Below are 18,093 nucleotides of genomic sequence, written 5' to 3' on the forward strand. Positions count from 1 at the left end.
TTCCACTCTCTCCTCTCTATCTTCTTTCTCTCTCTCCTCTCTTCTTCCACTCTCTCCTCTCTATCTTCTCTCTCTCTACTCTCTATGTTCTCTGTCTCTCCTCTCTTTCTTCCACTCTCTCCTCTCTCTCTCTCCTTGTTATCTTCTCTCTCTCTCACTCTCTCCTCTCTTTCTTCCACTCTCTCCTCGCTATCTTCTCTCTCTCTCTCCTCTCTTTCTTCCACTCTCTCTTCTCTCTCTCGCCTCTCTATCTTCTACTCTCTCCTCTCTCTCTCCTCGCTATCTTCTCTCTCTCTCTCCACTCTCTCCTCTCTCTCTCCTCGCTATCTTCTCTCTCTCTCCTCTCTTTCTTCCACTCTCTCCTCTCTCTCCTCGCTATCTTCTCTCTCTCTCCTCTCTTTCTTCCACTCTCTCCCCGCTATCTTCTCACTCTCTCCTCTTTCTTCCACTCTCTCTTCTCTCTCTCGCCTCTCTATCTTCTACTCTCTTCTCTCTCTCTCTCCTCGCTATCTTCTCTCTCTCTCTCTCCACTCTCTCCTCTCTCTCTCCTCGCTATCTTCTCTCTCTCTCCTCTCTTTCTTCCTCTCTCTCCTCGCTATCTTCTCTCTCTCTCCTCTCTTTCTTCCACTCCCTCTTCTCTATCTTCTCTCTCTCTCTTTCTTCCACACTCTCCTCTTTCTTCCACTCTCTCTCCTCGCTATCTTCTCTCTCTCTCCTCTCTTTCTTCCACTCCCTCCTCTCTATCTTCTCTCTCTCTCTTTCTTCCACTCTCTCCTCTTTCTTCCACTCTCTCCTCTCCATCTTCCACTCTCTCCTCTCTGTCCTCTCTTTCTTCCACTCTCCTCTATCTTCTCTCTCCTCGCTATCTTCTTTCGCTCTCCTCGCTACCTTCTCTCTCTCTATCTTCTCTCTCTCTCCTCTCTTTCTTCCTCTCCTCTCTCTCTTCTCTTTCTTCCACTCTCTCCTCTCTTTCTTCCTCTCTCCTCTCTTTCTTCCACTCTCTCCTCTCTATCTTCCACTCTCTCCTCTCTTTCTTCCACTCTCTCCTCTCTATCTTCTCTCTCTCTCTCCTCTCTTTCTTCCACTCTCTCCTCTCTATCTTCTCTCTCTCTACTCTCTATGTTCTCTGTCTCTCCTCTCTTTCTTCCACTCTCTCCTCTCTATCTTCTTTCTCTCTCTCCTCTCTTTCTTCCACTCTCTCCTCTCTATCTTCTCTCTCTCTACTCTCTATGTTCTCTGTCTCTCCTCTCTTTCTTCCACTCTCTCCTCTCTATCTTCTCTCTCTTCTCTTCTCTATCTTCTCTCTCTCTCCTCTCTTTCTTCCACTCTCTCCTCTCTCTCTCTCCTTGTTATCTTCTCTCTCTCTCACTCTCTCCTCTCTTTCTTCCACTCTCTCCTCGCTATCTTCTCTCTCTCTCCTCTTTCTTCCACTCTCTCTTCTCTCTCTCGCCTCTCTATCTTCTACTCTCTCCTCTCTCTCTCTCCTCGCTATCTTCTCTCTCTCTCTCCACTCTCTCCTCTCTCTCTCCTCGCTATCTTCTCTCTCTCTCCTCTCTTTCTTCCACTCTCTCCTCTCTCTCCTCGCTATCTTCTCTCTCTCTCCTCTCTTTCTTCCACTCTCTCCCCGCTATCTTCTCACTCTCTCCTCTTTCTTCCACTCTCTCTTCTCTCTCTCGCCTCTCTATCTTCTACTCTCTCCTCTCTCTCTCTCCTCGCTATCTTCTCTCTCTCTCTCCACTCTCTCCTCTCTCTCTCCTCGCTATCTTCTCTCTCTCTCCTCTCTTTCTTCCACTCTCTCCTCGCTATCTTCTCTCTCTCTCCTCTCTTTCTTCCACTCCCTCTTCTCTATCTTCTCTCTCTCTCTTTCTTCCACACTCTCCTCTTTCTTCCACTCTCTCTCCTCGCTATCTTCTCTCTCTCTCCTCTCTTTCTTCCACTCCCTCCTCTCTATCTTCTCTCTCTCTCTTTCTTCCACTCTCTCCTCTTTCTTCCACTCTCTCCTCTCCATCTTCCACTCTCTCCTCTCTATCTTCTCTATCTTCTCTCTCTGTCCTCTCTTTCTTCCACTCTCCTCTATCTTCTCTCTCCTCGCTATCTTCTTTCTCTCTCCTCGCTACCTTCTCTCTCTCTATCTTCTCTCTCTCTCCTCTCTTTCTTCCTCTCCTCTCTCTCTTCTCTTTCTTCCACTCTCTCCTCTCTTTCTTCCACTCTCTCCTCTCTTTCTTCCACTCTCTCCTCTCTTTCTTCCACTCTCTCCTCTCTTTCTTCCACTCTCTCCTCTCTTTCTTCCACTCTCTCCTCTCTTTCTTCCTCTCTCTCTCCTCTCTTTCTTCCACTCTGTCCTCTCTTTCTTCCACTCTCCCCTATCTTCTCTCTCCTCGCTATCTTCTCTCTCTCTCATCTCTTTCTTCCACTCCCTCCTCTCTATCTTCTCTCTCTCTCTTTCTTCCACACTCTCCTCTTTCTTCCACTCTCTCTCCTCGCTATCTTCTCTCTCTCTCCTCTCTTTCTTCCACTCCCTCCTCTCTATCTTCTCTCTCTCTCTCTCTTTCTTCCACTCTCTCCTCTTTCTTCCACTCTCTCCTCTCTATCTTCTCTATCTTCTCTCTCTGTCCTCTCTTTCTTCCACTCTCCTCTATCTTCTCTCTCCTCGCTATCTTCTTTCTCTCTCCTCGCTACCTTCTCTCCTCGCTATCTTCTTTCTCTCTCCTCGCTACCTTCTCTCTCTCTCCTCTCTTTCTTCTCTTTCTTCCACTCTCTCCTCTCTTTCTTCCACTCTGTCCTCTCTTTCTTCCACTCTTCCACTCTCCCCTATCTTCTCTCTCCTCGCTATCTTCTTTCTCTCTCCTCGCTATCTTCTTTCTCTCTCCTCGCTACCTTCTCTCTCTCCTTGCTACCTTCTCTCTCTCCTTGCTACCTTCTCTCTCTATCTTCTCTCTCTCTCTCCACTTTCTTCTTCTCTCTCCTCTATTTCCTCCCCTCTCTCCTTCACTCTTTCTTTCTCTCTCCTCTCACTCTTCTCTCTTTTGTTCTCTCGCCCTCTCTCTCCTTCTTCCAGGCACACAGCTGTCACCAACAGCTGGAAAGTTTAAAAAGACACTCTACTCATCTGGACAGAGTCAAGTGAACATACACACTCACACACATACGCACGTACACCACCAGTTTTAAAAAAGAACCGTGATTGTTTATGTCAATGAGAGAATGTGTGAAAAAAACTTTCAAAAGGTTCACACAATGGATTGTGGGTGCTTCAGTGTGTGTGTGTGTGTATAAACAGTAAAGAACAGTGATTGGAGGAGAAGAGCCTAATGAATAGATGGAGGCTAGAGAAACAGTCAGAAAGAGATAGGGTGTGTTGTCATGTATGTGTTATTGTCTAGGCACTACAGGCAGGAGTTACATGGTTCTCTTCTTATAGCGTTTAGTGTGTGTGAAACAGAGGGAGGCTAAGTGACTGAATAGGGAGTGAGGGAGGGGGAGGGAGCACAGAAATTCAATGTGTAGAATGAGTGTGTACTACTGTGTTTTATGAGCAGCAGAGAGGGTCTGTGGAATTGTAAGGGAATGGATCTTTTTTTCCTTTTAACTGTATATGTGTGCGTGTGTGTGCTTGCGTGCATGCATGTGTGTGTGTGAGTGTGGGTGCGTGTGTGTGTGTGTGTGTGCGCGTGTGTGTGCGTGTTTGTTTGCCTGCGTGCGTGTGTAGGCAGGGTTATACGTTTCTCTATATCTACATTGCTTGGGAGAGTCTGACTACGGGGGTGAATGAATAGATGGAAAAGGGAGGGGTAAAGTGACAGGGGGAGGAGAGAAAGAGAGTGAGAGTTTTGTGACAGTATTGAAACTGAAGAAAGAGGAGAAAGAGAGGCAATGGGGAAATGAAAGAAGAAGGGTGTAATAAATCAACTGTTACAGACGTCAGAAACATGGAACAGAAACATTCCTAGAATAACACAGAACTTCAGTGAACTACGGAATCTTCTCACAACAAGTCTACAGTGGCAAGAAAAGTATGTGAACCCTTTGGAATGACCTGGATTTCTGCCTCAATTGGTCATCAAATTTGATTGGATCTTCATCTAGGTCACAACAATAGACAAACACATGTATTTTTCTTGTCTATATTGAATACATAATGTAAACATTCACAGTGTAGGTTGGAAAAAGTATGTGAACTCCTAGGCTAATGACCTCCAAATGCTAATTGGAGTCAGGAGTCAGCTAACCTGGAGTCCAATCAATGAAACGAGATTGGAGATGTTGGTTAGAGCGTCCTTTCCCTATAAAAAACACTTATAAAATTGGAGTTTTCTATTCACAAGAAGCATTGGTGTCACGTTCGTTATAAGGAATGAACCAAGGTGCAGCGTGGTAGGCGTACATTTTCCTTTTAATAAAAGAACACCGAACACAATCAACAAAATCAACGAACGAAACGTGAAGCTGTACAAATAGTGCTGACAGGCAACAAGATCCCACAAACACAAACACAATGGGGAAAATGGCTACCTAAATATGATCCCCAATCAGAGACAACGATAAACAGCTGCCTCTGATTGGGAACCATAGCAGGCCAACATAGATATACAAATGACCTAGATGACCCACCCTAGTTACACCCTGACCAAACCAACATAGAGAATAACAGGCTCTCTATGGTCAGGGCATGACAATTTGCTGATGTAAACCATGCCTCGAACAAAAGAGATCTCAGAAACCTAAGATGAAGAATTGTTGACTTGCATAAAGCTGGAAAGGTTCACAAAAGTATCTCTAAAAGCCTTGATGTTCATCACGGTAAGACAAATTGTCTATAAATGGAAAGTTCAGTACTGTTGCTACTCTCCCTAGGAATGGCCATCTTGCAAAGATGACTGCAAGAGCACAGCGCAGAATTCTCAATGAGGTTAAGAAGAATCCTAGAGTGTCAGCTAAAGACTTACAGAAATCTCTGGAATGGTGTTCATGGGAGGACACCACAGAAGAAGCCACCCCTGTCCAAAAAAACATTGCTGCACGTCTGAAGTTTGCAAAAGTGCACCTGGATGTTTCACAGCGCTACTGGCAAAATACAGTGCCTTGCGAAAGTATTCGGCCCCCTTGAACTTTGCGACCTTTTGCCACATTTCAGGCTTCAAACATAAAGATATAAAACTGTATTTTTTTGTGAAGAATCAACAACAAGTAGGACACAATCATGAAGTGGAACGACATTTATTGGATATTTCAAACTTTTTTAACAAATCAAAAACTGAAAAATTGCTGAACTGAAACTGTTTTGTAAAGAGGGATGGCCCAAAATTCCTCCTGACCGTTGTACAGGTCTGATCCGCAACTACAGAAAACATTTGGTTGAGGTTATTGCTGCCAAAGGAGTGTCAACCAGTTATTAAATCCAAAGGTTCACATACTTGTTCCACCCTGCACTGTGAATGTTTACACGGTGTGTTCAATAAAGACATGAAAGTGTATAATTGTTTGTGTGTTATTAGTTTAAGGAGACTGTGTTTGTCTATTGTTGTGACCTAGATGAAGATCAGATCAAGTTTTATGACCAATTTATGCAGAAATCCAGGTAATTCCAAAGGGTTCACATACTTCTACAGACTAGTGAAAGATACAAGTCACTGTAGTTCTATAGACTGGTGCAAGATACAAGTCACTGTAGTTCTATAGACTGGTGCAAGATACAAGTCACTGTAGTTCTATAGACTAGTGAAAGATACAAGTCACTGTAGTTCTATAGACTGGTGAAAGATACAAGTCACTGTAGTTCTATAGACTGGTGAAAGATACAAGTCACTGTAGTTCTATAGACTGGTGAAAGATACAAGTCACTGTAGTTCTATAGACTGGTGAAAGATACAAGTCACTGTAGTTCTATAGACTGGTGAAAGATACAAGTCACTGTAGTTCTATAGACTGGTGAAAGATACAAGTCACTGTAGTTCTATAGACTGGTGAAAGATACAAGTCACTGTAGTTCTATAGACTGGTAAAAGATACAAGTCACTGTAGTTCTATAGACTGGTGAAAGATACAAGTCACTGTAGTTCTATAGACTGGTAAAAGATACAAGTCACTGTAGTTCTATAGACTGGTGAAAGATACAAGTCACTGTAGTTCTATAGACTGGTAAAAGACAGAGAGAGTGAAGACCAATCTAGTAGAGCAGTTAAAGTCTGAGGTATGTTTTACTACTGGGGGAGGAGAAAGGGGGAGAAGGAGTGAGAAGGGTAAAGGGGAGAGAGTAATAGCTACTGAATAGACCTGTGAGAGAGCCAGAGAATATTGTTGTAGGCCAGTGAAAGTTATAGGTGTGCTGTGCGTTAGAGCTGGGTAAAGGGGGAGGATAGGGGGAGGCTGGGGGGGGCTGTAATGAATAGGTAGAAGAAAGAGAGAAGGAAAGAGAGAGTGGATGCATGGCAGTAGTTGTGTGAGCAAATGAAAGACAGAGGGAGTAAGTTACAGTAAGCTAAGTTACAGGAGGGGAGGAGGGAGTTACAGGTGTGTTTTACTGGAGGGGAGGAGGGAGTTACAGGAGTGTTTTACTGGAGGGGAGGAGGGAGTTACAGGTGTGTTTTACTGGAGGGGAGGAGGGAGTTACAGGTGTGTTTTACTGGAGGGGAGGAGGGAGTTACAGGTGTGTTTTACTGGAGGGGAGGAGGGAGTTACAGGTGTGTTTTACAGGAGGGGAGGAGGGAGTTACAGGTGTGTTTTACTGGAGGGGAGGAGGGAGTTACAGGTGTGTTTTACTGGAGGGGAGGAGGGAGTTACAGGTGTGTTTTACTGGAGGGGAGGAGGGAGTTACAGGTGTGTTTTACTGGAGGGGAGGAGGGAGTTACAGGTGTGTTTTACTGGAGGGGAGGAGGGAGTTACAGGTGTGTTTTACTGGAGGGGAGGAGGGAGTTACAGGTGTGTTTACTGGAGGGGAGGAGGGAGTTACAGGTGTGTTTTACTGGAGGGGAGGAGGGAGTTACAGGTGTGTTTTACTGGAGAGGAGGAGAGAGTTACAGGTGTGTTTTACTGGAGGGGAGGAGGGAGTTACAGGTGTGTTTTACTGGAGGGGAGGAGGGAGTTACAGGTGTGTTTTACTGGAGGGGAGGAGGGAGTTACAGGTGTGTTTTACTGGAGGGGAGGAGGGAGTTACAGGTGTGTTTTACTGGAGGGGAGGAGGGAGTTACAGGTGTGTTTTACTGGAGGGGAGGAGGGAGGTACAGGTGTGTTTTACTGGAGAGGAGGAGGGAGTTACAGGTGTGTTTTACTGGAGGGGAGGAGGGAGTTACAGGTGTGTTTTACTGGAGGGGAGGAGGGAGTTACAGGTGTGTTTTACTGGAGGGGAGGAGGGAGTTACAGGTGTGTTTTACTGGAGGGGAGGAGGGAGTTACAGGTGTGTTTTACTGGAGGGGAGGAGGGAGTTACAGGTGTGTTTTACTGGAGGGGAGGAGGGAGTTACAGGTGTGTTTTACTGGAGGGGAGGAGGGAGTTACAGGTGTGTTTTACTGGAGGGGAGGAGGGAGTTACAGATGTGTTTTACTGGAGGGGAGGAGGGAGTTACAGGTGTGTTTTACTGGAGGGGAGGAGGGAGTTACAGGTGTGTTTTACTGGAGGGGAGGAGGGAGTTACAGGTGTGTTTTACTGGAGGGGAGGAGAGAGGAGGGGAAAGGGGGAGAAGGGAGGGGATGGGTGAGAAATAGGATGGAGGGGGAGGAGGGGAGTCGAGGGGGGAGAAAGAGGGAGGAGGGGACGAAGGGTGAGAAGGAGAAGGAGGGGAGGTTCTGTCTGTCTGTCTGTCTGTAATGAATAGGGCCATTAGTGAGAGGGAAATCAACCAGGGTCTCCCTCCCCAAGGCCCAGGGGCTTTGTACTACTGAGGTCTACTCTTACTGCCACACCAGTGGAGGCTGCTGAGGGGAGGACGGCTCATAGGAATGGCTGGAATGGAGTCAATGGAATAGAATGGTACTATTCCATTGAGTACATTCCAGCCATTACTATGAGCCGTCCTCCCTTCAACATCCTCCGCTGTGCCACACAGTACAGAGAGGATGCCCACACTGACAGACCAATCAACTGCACTTCTACAAACACAGACAGAAAAACACTATTGGAATGCCCATAAACAGCAAAACATAGAAGTTCTGTAAACACACAAACGCTAAGTCTTGAGCACACAGAACATTCCACTGTGAAAGCTATTGTTGACCACACAAACACACACACCCTCCTGGGTGTGCCCTAGTTAACTCCTTAGGGGAACAGATATTCTTGGGAACCTTCCTCTGCAGCTATTTCCACACGGATCATCTAGGTGACGGAACAGGGATTGCCCACCTGGGAATGGCCCCTAGTCCTCTCAGCCTGTCCAGGGCCTCACATCAATAAACAGCTGTACATATCGACTCAAGAACACACAGAAACAGAAAAAAATACACACAAACAACTCACACACTTCCAGGTGGGTTTATGTGTAATCTGTTGGTCAGCTTCCTAACTGAACAACAGTTCAGACTTGTATTCTGACCTGGCTAATGATAAAGCATGTTTTCCAGCCTGTAGCCTTGACCTATAACCCTGAGATATGGACATGGATGTAGACTCCAACGACACCACAGTCAGTCAGTCTCCAGACATAGGAGTCTCCCGCCATGTCTCAGAGTTAGCCTTGACCCAGGAGGAAGCCGAGCCTCCATGTGATAAACACTACAATAGACTCTCATACATCACTGCACAGGAAGCCAGCTGTCTGTCTGTCCACCACCTCCCAAGATGGACGACCCACGTTATCAGGTCATCACATTGAAACAGATGTACACTGAGACATACTCATTGGGTCTGTTCACTAGAAGGATAGAGTCAAATGAGAATGTTCTACTTCTCTGAACACTTCATAAACACACACAGGAGTTTGGATGCAGCACTGGGTCACAAGGACACCGCTGCCCCTGGAGCTATTTGGAAGGGACCCAGAAGAAAACAAACTTAGTCAGTATGGATAGCCTGGCTGATAATAATTACACACACACTCCACTCGACAAAGTGTGTGTGTGTGTGTGTGTGTGTGTCCTACCCAGCACATCTGGGTCTGTTCGGGACTTCATAACAACTCTAAACAATAATAATTTTGTCATTGCTGAACTTTTCAGAGAACAATACTGCTGTTATCTTAGCCAAGACTTTGGGAGAGAGGGCAGGATGCGTCTCTCTCAACATCCATCTCTGTTGTGTGTGAGACCAATACCATGATAATACTATATGCTCTGGCTGTTCAGACAGTACATAACCATTTTGTAGAGTAATGGTTGCTTCAACTACACCATATGATACATTTGACAGTACTGGTCCCCAGATCTGTGCCTAGCAGCAACTTCTACCAGCAGTGTAACTCAAGCGGTACTTATCTTAGACCATACAGTAAACTGGACTGCTCTTAATATTGATCCTGTGATAAAGCTGTCATACATCTCTCATTGTAGCACTGACTGTTATAGATGCTGTCGAATAGTATATTATATACATGGCCAGAAGTATGTGGACACCTGCTCGTCGAACATCTCATTCCCAAAATCATGGGCCTTATTATGGAGTTGGTCCCCCCTTTGCTGCTATAACAGCCTCCACTCTTCTGGGAAGGCTTTCCACTAGATGTTGGAACATTGCTGCAGGGACTTGCTTCCATTCAGCCACAAGAGCATTAGCGAGGTTGGGTACTGATGTCGGCGTTCCAATTCATCCCAAATGTGTTCAATGGGGTTGAGGTCAGGCCTCTGTGCAGGCCAGTCAAGTTATTCTACACCGATCTCGACAAAGCATTTCTGGGGCCTCCTGAGTTGCACAGCGGTCTCTGGCACTGCATCGCAGTGCTAGAGGCGTCACTACAGACCCGGCTTCGATCACAGGCTGTGACGCAGTCAGCCGCGACCGGGAGACTCATGAGGCAGTGCACAATTGGCCCATCATTTGGCCGGCCCGGGATGTCCTTGTCCCATCGCGCTCTAGCAACTCCTTGTGGTGGGCCGGGTGCCTGCACGCTGACTCGTTTTGCCAGTTGTACGGTGTTTCCTCCAACACATTGGTGCAGCTGGCTTCCGGGTTAAGCCAGCAGTGTGTCAAGAAGCAGTGCAGCTTGGCAGGGTCGTGTTTCGGTGGATGCAAGGTTCTTGACCTTCGCCTCTCCCAAGTCCGTACGGGAGGTGCAGCGATGGGACAAGACTGTAACTACCAATTGGATACCACAAAATTGGGAAGAAAAAGGGGTAAAAAGTAAACAACAAAAAAAAGATAATAATAAAATAAAAAATATAGAATGTCATTGAATGCTGTAGTGTTAGGATTTCCCTTCACTGGAACTAAGGGGCCCGAACCATGAAAAACAGCCACAGAACATTATTCCTCCCCCATCAAAGTTGACACTAAGCATTCAGGTAGGTAGCGTTCTCCTAGACTCGTCCGTCAGACTGCCAGATGGTGAAGTGTGATTCCTCACTCGAGAGAACGCATTTCCACTGCTCCAGAGCCCAATGGCGGCAAGCATTATACCACACCAGCGGACGCTTGGCATTGTGCATGGTGATCTTTCATTATGCTCCAGACAAACAGCTCTTGTGCTGACGTTGTTTCCAGAGGCAGTTTGGAACTAGGTAGTGAGTGTTGCAACCGAGGACATATGATTTTTACGTGCTACGAACTTCAGCACTCGGCGGTCCCGTTCTGTGAGCTTGTGTGGCCTACCACTTCGCGGCTGAGCCGCTGTTGCTCCTAGACATTTCCACTTCACAATAACAGCACTTACAGTTGACTGGGGCAGCTCTAGCAGGGCAAACATTTGAAGAACTGACTTGTTGGATAGGTGGCATCCTATGATGGTGCCACATTGAAAGTCATTGAGCTCTTCAGTAAGAGCCATTCTACTGCCAAAGTTTGTCTACACTGTTTGTCTATGGAGATTGCATGGTGGTGTGCTTGATTTTATACATAACGGGCATGGCTGACATAGCAGAATCCACATACTTTTGTATATATAGTGTATATTAGATACAGTAGATAAGGCCTAGGTGCTTGTTGTGTGGAGGCATGCTCCTTTGACACTGAGTAAATGTTGACTCTAGAGTAGATGTGGGAAAGAGAGCAAGGGAAGAATGAAAGAGAGAGAAGACAGAGAGGGGGAGTGTGTGAGAGAAAAGAAGAGGTGTAGTCTTTCTTAATAGTTCCTTTCACTCCGTCTGGTCAAAGTGGACTCCTCTCGCTTTTCTCTCCTTCAGTCGGTTTCTCTCCACATTCCACACTTTCCTCTCCTCTCTTTCTCTCTCATCCTAAAACCTCTGCTCTTCTTACACATGCACACACTCTCTCTTTCTGCTTGTGTACCTTTCCATGAATCCTTCTCTTCTTCCTCTGTCACATACTTCCCTTTCTCTTCCTGCTGTCTCTCTCTCTCTCCATGTATCTCTGTCTCTCTCTCTCCATCTATCTCTGTCTCTCTCTCTTTGTATGTCTCTGTCTCTCTCTCTCTCCATCTATCTCTCTCTCCATCTATCTCTGTCTCTCTCTCTCTCCATCTATCTCTGTCTCTCTCTCTCTCCATGTCTCTGTCTCTCTCTCTCCATCTATCTCTGTCTCTCTCTCTCTCTCTCCATGTATCTCTGTCTCTCTCTCTCCATCTATCTCTGTCTCTCTCTCTCTCTCTCCATGTATCTCTGTCTCTCTCTCTCCATCTATCTCTCTCTCCATCTATCTCTGTCTCTCTCTCTCCATCTATCTCTGTCTCTCTCTCTTCATCTATCTCTGTCTCTCTGTCTCTATCTCTCCGCCTCTCTCTCTCTTTGTATGTCTCTGTCTCTCTCTATCCCTCTGTATGTCTCTGTATCTCTTATACTCTCTCTCTCTCGCTCTGCCTCTAGCTATATTCCCCATTAACCCCAGTAACTTTCTGACCCCTATCTCTGACCTACACTCGTAGAAAAAAAGGGCTATCTAGAACCTAAAAGGATTCTTCGGCTGTCCCATAGGAGAACCATTTTGATTAACCCTTTTTGGTTCAAGGTAGAACGTTTTTGGTTCCAGGTAGCATCCTTTTGGGTTCCATTTCCATACAAAAAAAATCTAAGGGTGTATTGCATTTCTCTACCCACTCTCTTTCTTTCAGCACCTCTATCTCTTTCTCTACCTCTGTGATCACTCTCTATCTATCTATCTATCTATCTATCTATCTCTCTATCTCTCTGTGAGTGCTCCATCTCTCTCTCTACCTCTATATCTATCTCTACCTCTCTGTGACCTCTCTTGCTCTCTCAGGTCTCTCTCCCTCTCCCGGTGTTTGCTATGCCTTTCTCTCCCCATCTCCCCTCCTCCCTCCCTCTGCATACAGATGTCTATACACAATACCTTCTTTCACTACTACTTAAATGAGTCACTCCCCCCCCTCCTCTACTTTTCTCCTCTCCCTCCTTCCTCTATCCCTCTCTCAGTTCCCCCATTGCTTCTATGCAACAGAGTAAACACATGTACACACACATGATCGGGCTTAAACATAGAATGTTGTGACACACATTCACATAGTACACCCACACAAATATGTAGCCTGGTGAGTGAACCATCACAGGACTGTTGTTAATGCCACTGGTACACATGTTTAACACTAGGAGAGTGTGTGTGGCCAACCAAACACCAACCAGGGGTTCCCCCTCATAATACAACACACACACACACACACACACGCACAGAAACACGCACACACACAAACACAAGAAACACGCACACACACAAACACAAGAAACACACACACAACTCCTCTCTGATAGTTAAAATCACACAGGACAAAAATCCATCATGATTATGTCATATTGACTGTAGAATGAGATGTGGCTGGATCAGACAGTGATGTCATACATTCCAAGGTACCTCAGGAAGTATGTCCACACTAGGAGCCAGATGGACCTCCTCCCGGTAAATAGAACTCCATGGATTTGACTGGGACTGAGTGAAACAACATGAACCGTTGGCTCCAGGGAACACTTCCTGGTCTCTTTTATGACATTCTAGAGTCAAATCCCATCCAAAGATTGTTAACCCATCTGGTACTATGGGACTGTACCACACACTACAGATACAGGTCACAGCTATATCCCCCACCCACCACACACCAACACACTACAGATACAGGTCACAGCTATATCCCCCACCCCACACACACACCACAGATACAGGTCACAGTCATATCCCCCACCCACCACACAGATACAGGTCACAGTCATATCCCCCACCCACCACACACTACAGATACAGGTCACAGCCATATCCCCCACCCCACACACACACTACAGATACAGGTCACAGCTATATCCCCCACCCACCACACACCAACACACTACAGATACAGGTCACAGCCATATCCCCCACCCCACACACACACACTACAGATACAGGTCACAGCTATATCCCCCACCCACCACACACCAACACACTACAGATACAGGTCACAGTCATATCCCCCACCCCACACACACACTACAGATACAGGTCACAGCCATATCCCCCACCCACCAACACACTACAGATACAGGTCACAGCTATATCCCCCACCCCCCACACACCAACACACTACAGATACAGGTCACAGTCATATCCCCCACCCCCCACACACACTACAGATACAGGTCACAGCCATATCCACCACCCCACACACACCAACACACTAGAGATACAGGTCACAGCCATATCCCCCACCCACCACACACCAACACACTACAGATACAGGTCACAGCCATATCCCCCACCCCCCACACACCAACACATTACAGATACAGGTCACAGCTATATCCCCCACCCACCACACACCAACACACTACAGATACATGTCACAGCCATATCCCCCACCCCACACACACTACAGATACAGGTCACAGCCATATCCCCCACCCCACACACACTACAGATACAGGTCACAGCCATATCCACCACCCCACACACACCAACACACTAGAGATACAGGTCACAGCCATATCCCCCACCCACCACACACCAACACACTACAGATACAGGTCACAGCCATATCCCCCACCCCCCACACACCAACACATTACAGATACAGGTCACAGCTATATCCCCCACCCACCACACACCAACACACTACAGATACAGGTCACAGCCATATCCCCCACCCCCCACACACCAACACACTACAGATACAGGTCACAGCCATATCCACCACCCCACACACACCAACACACTACAGATACAGGTCACAGCCATATCCCCCACCCCACACACACACCAACACACTACAGATACAGGTCACAGCCATATCCCCCACCCCCCACACACACCAACACACTACAGATACAGGTCACAGCCATATCCCCCACCCCACACACACCAACACACTACAGATACAGGTCACAGCTATATCCCCCACCCACCAACACACTACAGATACAGGTCACAGTCATATCCCCCACCCCACACACACACTACAGATACAGGTCACAGTCATATCCCCCACCCCACACACACGCTACAAATACAGGTCACAGCCATATCCCCCACCCCCCACACACACCAACACACTACAGCTACAGGTCACAGTCATATCCCCCACCCCACACACACACCAACACACTACAGCTACAGGTCACAGCCATATCCCCCACCCCACACACACCAACACACTACAGCTACTATACAGAGGAATCCAGTCGATAACACTAAGCGTGAAGAATATTCCGATCATAACAGTAAAAGACCAGAGAGTACAAGCAGACAGTTTCCATATGACTGCCCAAACACAACTTACTACTGTACAGCCAGCCATACCTACCACAGATACTGTATCACTATGGCCATACAGGAACCAGCTCCTAGTTAATACTGGTGTTACTAACTCTACACTCATACAGGAACCAGCTCCTAGTTAATAATGGTGTTACTAACTCTACACTCATACAGGAACCACCTCCTAGTTAATACTGGTGTTACTAACTCTACACTCATACAGGAACCAGCTCCTAGTTAATACTGGTGTTACTAACTCTACACTCATACAGGAACCAGCTCCTAGTTAATACTGGTGTTACTAACTCTACACTCATACAGGAACCAGCTCCTAGTTAATAATGGTGTTACTAACTCTACACTCATACAGGAACCACCTCCTAGTTAATACTGGTGTTACTAACTATACACTCATACTTGAACCAGCTCCTAGTTAACTACTGGTGTTACTAACTCTACACTCATACAGGAACCATCACCTAGTTAACTACTGGTATACTAACTCTTCACTCCAACCACTGAGGCATTTCAAGACCCAAGGCATCTGCTCTTACCTGTGAGAAGCACCGACGATACTCATTCTCTGCTCCCGAACACCTGTAGTTCTGGGGGGGTAATCTCTGTCCCCCTGTCTCCCTCTCGGCCAGGGGGTGGGGGTGCTGCTGTTGTTGCAGGGGGTAGATGTTGGGTTGTGGGGGTCTAGGGTGAGGGGATTGGAGCTGAGGGTTGAACCCATCTCTCTCTCTGTGCTCGGGGGAGGAGCGGTGGAGAGGGGGTGAGTAGGGGTGAGAGAGGGGGGGGGGGTAGGCGTGAGGCAGAGGGGGGAGGGGAGGAGGGGCGCGTCTATCAATGATTCTGTCGTGGTTGGGCTGGAAGGGAGATGGCCTGTATGAGTGAGGGAGGGTCGAGGGCACTCTCTCTCTTTCTCTCCCTCTCTCCCTCCCTCGCTCTGCAGCAGCTTGTGTCTGTCTGTCCATCTGTCTGTGAGTGTCCGTGTCCCTCTGTACATTCCTTTCTGGTTTAGCTATGGTTGTCATTATTAATGCCTTAGCGACAGGTGACTCCGTACTCTCCCCCTCTGTCTTCCTCTCCTCCTCTCTCCTCTCATGCTCCCTCTCTCCCCTATTCCGTTTGTGGTTCTTGCCTCCCTCCCTCTCCTTCTCTCCCCTCCTCTTCTCTTCTCCTTCTCCAGATCTGTCCATTTGGTTAATGTTAACAACAGTTCCCTCCTGCCCCTCGGTCTCTAGTACCAGGGTTGCTATGGTAGCATTGCCGTGCTCAGTGTGGCGGGCCTGCCGGTTTTGCCGGTGTAATGGCAGAGAGAAGGGAACCCTGCCGTAACCAAACTGACCCGGACGGATAGAAGAGGACCTGAGAGAGGGGGGGGGGGGGGGGGGGGGGGTTAGACAGGGAAATATTTAGACAGGGAAATATTACACATGATGACATAACTCTTATCTGCTCTTATATTGATTGACCTTCTCCACAACTGGAGCCAACAGCTTACAGCCTACAGTGAGAGTTAGAGGCAGAGCACAGGAGAGTGAGAGCCCTAAGGAGTCTATCTGTATAGAGGTCATGATATTGAGCAGAACTAGTGATCTAATGGCACAGCAACTCACACTCCCATGACTCACATCAACCGAATGACTCAACTCATACTACTAACGCCTTAACGACAACGTCTTAACATTTACATGACGTCTAAAACAACATTTACACAACATCTACAGTAAACAGTTTCCTTGCCAACACGACCATCCAATCATACTCACCTACTAGCAGGCAGAGCCCCCCTATTGGGCAACACTGACCTTCTGCTGCCACTTCCTCTCGCCCTCCCTGTTCCAGGATTGGCTGGCTGGCGGGCGGCATGTGCTGTTTGGCTGTAGCTGGATGGGGGGGCAGGAAATGAGGGGGAACGGTAAACAGAACCTGGCTCCTGATTGGGTGATGAGAATTCCGGGCGATAGAGGGGAGACGTGGGATTGGAGGACTGCGCTGGCACAGCTCCTGCCCCTCCTCCTATAGGAGTGTCCCGATAGAGAGACAGTCCTGGGTTCTGATTGGATGATGGGAGTGAGGGGGGATAGAAGGGGTCTGGCTGTCTCTCTGTCCCTCCCCCACCGTACTGGGATTGCTGGTTCCTAGAGTAATGAGGGGGGTAGAAGGGGCGGATGGCGGAGATGACAGAGCCATGGTTGGGATCCCCGGCCCTCCCTGGGAGGAACGATGAACCCCCCCAGTTTGGAAGAGAGTGGGAGAGGGGAGGAGTTAGAGAACGGGGAGGGGCTTCACACTTTCTGGTTCTCTGTGACACGCCCACTCCACAACTCTGAGAACATCCTGACCACTCCTCCCAGGCAGACCACACCCCGTCCGGACTATTGTCCACCTGCCGAGATATTCTGCCCGTCGCCTGGAACACGAACACACACACAAGAACACATCAGACATATGATCAACCAGCCAGGTCACCCGTGATACAAGTCAGTACTAGACATCCATCCATGTCTGAGGACGTCGGGAGATGATGTGGGAACCAGCCACTAGGGGCAACAGTGAGCGCTGTTACATTCAAGGGTGTTGTGGACGGGGATAGTGGATGGGGATAGTGGATGGGCGTTTGCCTCTGATGCAAAAGGTTGCATGTTGAAATCCAGTGATAGAAAGTAGTTTTTTAAGTTTTTGTTTTAAGCCTATCCCAAACCTTAACCCTTACCTTAACCATTCAGAGTTCATGCCTAACCTTAAGATTTCTGAGTTAATTCCTAAACTTAACCCTAACCTTAAAAATGCAGAGTTAATGCCTAAAGAAGCACAAAATTGGTTTGAGGAAAAACAAAAAGAATTGGAGCTACTTATTCAAGAACGATCAAGTGTAATGTTTTACAAGAATAAAGCGAATTGGATGGAAAATGGTGAAAAATGCACAAGTGTTTTCTTGAAACTTTATCATAGAAATGTTACAAAAAATAATTTACAGAAACTCGTTACAAATTATGGAGTCATCCATGATTCACCAAATTATATTTTGAAAGCAAAATATTTTAAGCATAATGTTTTCTTTTCAGTCTCCTCCATTTCCACTGAATGTTGTTAACTGTAAAGATTTATTTCCTAATAATAATGTAAAATTACCACATTTACAGAAAGACCTGTGTGAAGGCCAACTTACTTAAGAGGAACCTTTTGAGGCAATTAAATATTTTCAGCCTGGAAAAACACCATGGCTTGATGGTATACCAGTAGAGGTATATCAGACCTTTTTTGATGTCCTCAAAGATCCATTATTAGCATGTTTTAATTACTCCATTATTA

At 47.0% G+C, this 18,093-nt stretch overlaps 1 protein-coding gene across 2 annotated transcripts in view; it reads right to left on the bottom strand.

Annotated features, from left to right (window-relative positions):
* The window catches only part of LOC109884632 (ADAMTS-like protein 4), a 74,822-nt gene that overhangs the window by 31,629 nt on the left and 25,100 nt on the right, over nt 1-18,093 (bottom strand). Inside the window, exons 3-4 of one of the 2 annotated variants that reach the window (XM_031837717.1) lie at nt 16,587-17,191; nt 15,327-16,143 (exon numbers count right to left, since the gene is read on the bottom strand). In XM_031837717.1, the coding sequence (XP_031693577.1) occupies nt 15,327-16,143; nt 16,587-17,191 (1,422 nt within the window). Of the gene's footprint in view, nt 1-15,326; nt 16,144-16,547; nt 17,192-18,093 lie in introns of both variants that reach the window. The other variant, XM_031837716.1, reaches the window with a different exon arrangement.

Source organism: Oncorhynchus kisutch, linkage group LG2 (assembly GCF_002021735.2).
Source record: "Oncorhynchus kisutch isolate 150728-3 linkage group LG2, Okis_V2, whole genome shotgun sequence".
Classification (NCBI taxonomy): Eukaryota; Metazoa; Chordata; class Actinopteri; order Salmoniformes; family Salmonidae; genus Oncorhynchus; species Oncorhynchus kisutch.